This window comes from Penaeus vannamei, chromosome 17 (genome assembly GCF_042767895.1).
Source record: "Penaeus vannamei isolate JL-2024 chromosome 17, ASM4276789v1, whole genome shotgun sequence".
NCBI classification, from domain to species: Eukaryota; Metazoa; Arthropoda; class Malacostraca; order Decapoda; family Penaeidae; genus Penaeus; species Penaeus vannamei.
Window position 1 is genome coordinate 1,979,974 of NC_091565.1, and position 2,500 is coordinate 1,982,473.

Genomic DNA, 2,500 nt, shown 5'->3' on the forward strand with positions numbered 1-2,500 from the left:
GGTGGGAAGGAGGGAAGGAGGGAGGGAAGGAAGGAAGGGGGAAAGGGGGAATGAAGGATGGGGGAAGAGAAGGAGGGAAACGAGAAAGAGAGCGAGGAAGGGTGGGGGAAGGAGTAAGATAAGTCAAGGGAAAGAGAGAAGGGGAAGTGGGGGAAAAGGGAAGTGGAGTTCGGAGGAAGGGGGGAGGCGGAGGAGGCAGCAGGATTAGCAAGGATGGAGGGAGGAGGGAGGGTGGAGGGAGGGTGGAGGGAGAAGAAGATGAGAAATAAAGTTTAAAATCCACGTTACATACGTTTTATTTTATTGTTGCTGTGACTCTGCTGTATATTGCAAACGTCATGGAATATCTAAAACAATATCGTAATATGGGGGCATATAACATATACACATTTATTTATTTCGCTATCATGTATTGGAGAGCGCCATTTTTAAACCGATGTTGGTGTCAGCGATTTCAAATGGTGGAATATACAAACTACAATTTACGTTTCCTAAAATTCATTTCTTTAGTTCTCGCGAGTAATTACCTATTACTATTTAACGCTGGATAGCTTTCAAAATACACACACATATATATATATATATTTTTGCATGTATTCCGTTCCCTTTCTTCTCATTAAAAAAAAGATATATATTTCTTTATCCGTCCCCTCTATTCCTCTACATGGGTTCATTTCCTCTCTCTCCCCATCCCCCTCTTTGTGCAAAACCTATCTTCTTATCTTTAAATATCCTTCTCTTTTCTCTATGCCATGCTTCTCCTTTCATCTCTTCTCATTCCCTCCATCGCGCCAAATATTTTATATACCTTCCTAGTTTCTCTCTCTTCTTTTTTTTAGTTTGTTTTCCCTTCCCTCCGTTTCTCTTCTCTAAACCTCGAACATTTTGATCTGATCTCCCTTACCTCCCTTCCTCCCCTCCCCCCTCTCATTCCCTTCTTTCATATCCCTACTACGCATTTTCTTCACGTATATATCCACATATCTCTTTATCTTTTCTCTCTCTGTCTTTTTTTTCTTTCTCTCTGTAATTCCCTCTTTTTACTCTCTCTGAATTTCTTTACTTCTCTCTTTCTCACTCTGTTCCTCTTCGTGTCCCTTCTTTGTCTAGATATTTTTCTATCTTTCTCTTCCTTTTATTTTATATCTCCCTCTGTCCCTTTACGTTTTCCGTCCCCTTCCCTCCCCGTATTTCTCCCGTTATCTCTCTCCTCCCTTCTCCCAACCTTCTCCCCTATCTCCCCCTCACCCCTCTCCCCATAATCCCTCTCATTTCCCTCTCTCTCTCTCTTTCTCTCTCCTTTCCCTCTCTTTCTCTCTCTCCTTCCCCTCCTCCCCTTCTCTCTCTCCCTTCCCCTCCTCCCATTCTCCCTCTCTCTTCCCTCCTCCCCTTCTCCCTCTCCTTTCCCTCCTCCCCTTCTCCTTCTTCCCTCTCCTTTCCCCCTTCTCTCACTCTCTCTCCCCCTTCCCGTTCTCCCTCTTCTTTTCCCTCTCTCTCTCTCTGTCCCTTCCCCTTCTCCCTCTTCTTTTCCCTCTCTCTCTCTCCCTCTTCCCTCTCCTTTCCCCCTTCTCTCACTCTCTCTCTGCCCCTTCCCCTCCTCCATTCCTCCCCTTCTCCCCCTCCTTCCCCCCTCCCTTACCTGGACGAATGGTAGACGAGGTGGAGTCCCGTGCCGGGGATGCTGAGGCTCTCCTGCACCACCTGGGACTCCGTCAGGATGGCCGAGCGCTCGGGGCAGCCTCCTTGGAAGCCGTGTTTCCAGGTTGCCAGGACGACGGGCTTCAGGTCATCGTAGTTGTGGTCGGGGCACGGCGTGGGCAGCGGCGGGGGGACGATGTCGGCGGTTGTCATGACGACCGTGTCAATGACGACGATCTGTGGCGAGAGGTATAATAAATATATTTTTTTTATTTTATTTTATTTTTTATTTTTTATTTTTTCCTTTCCCCTTGTTTTTTGGGGGTGTTATTTTGCTTGAAGTTAAAAAAATATATATATTTGTCAGTTTTACGTATATGATGTTTGGTTCATTCTATTTATGTTTTTTAAATTTATTTTCCTTTCTCCTTGTTTTTTTGTGGTTATTTCGCTTGAAGTAAAAAAAGAAGAAGAAATATTTGTCAGTTTTACGTATACGATGTTTGGTGATGCTAGTATACAAATCTACAATGTATATCCACATCTTGAATAACATAGGCAGCTCCTCTGATGAAAAAAAAAAAAAACATACCATTCACACACCACAACCAAAACCCTTAATAAAAATCCCCATAAAAAAAATCACCAAAAAAAAGACAAAATCTCACCACAAAACACACACACACAATAATAATAATAAAGAAGAAGAAGAAGAAGAAGAAGAAGAAGAAGAAGAAGAAAAAGAAGAAGAAGAAGAAGAAAAAGAAGCAGAAGAAGAAGAAGAAGAACAAGAAGAAGAAGAAGCAGAAGAAGAAGAAGAAGAAGAAGAAGAAGAAGAAGAAGAAGAAGAAGAAGAAGAAGA

General features: G+C 43.0%; 1 protein-coding gene across 1 annotated transcript in view; it reads right to left on the minus strand.

Annotated features, from left to right (window-relative positions):
* The window catches only part of Ten-m (teneurin transmembrane protein Ten-m), a 55,609-nt gene that overhangs the window by 11,662 nt on the left and 41,447 nt on the right, over positions 1–2,500 (minus strand). The window contains exon 7 of the mRNA XM_070131752.1: positions 1,640–1,875. Coding sequence (XP_069987853.1) covers positions 1,640–1,875 — 236 coding nt within the window. The remainder of the gene's footprint in view (positions 1–1,639; positions 1,876–2,500) is intronic.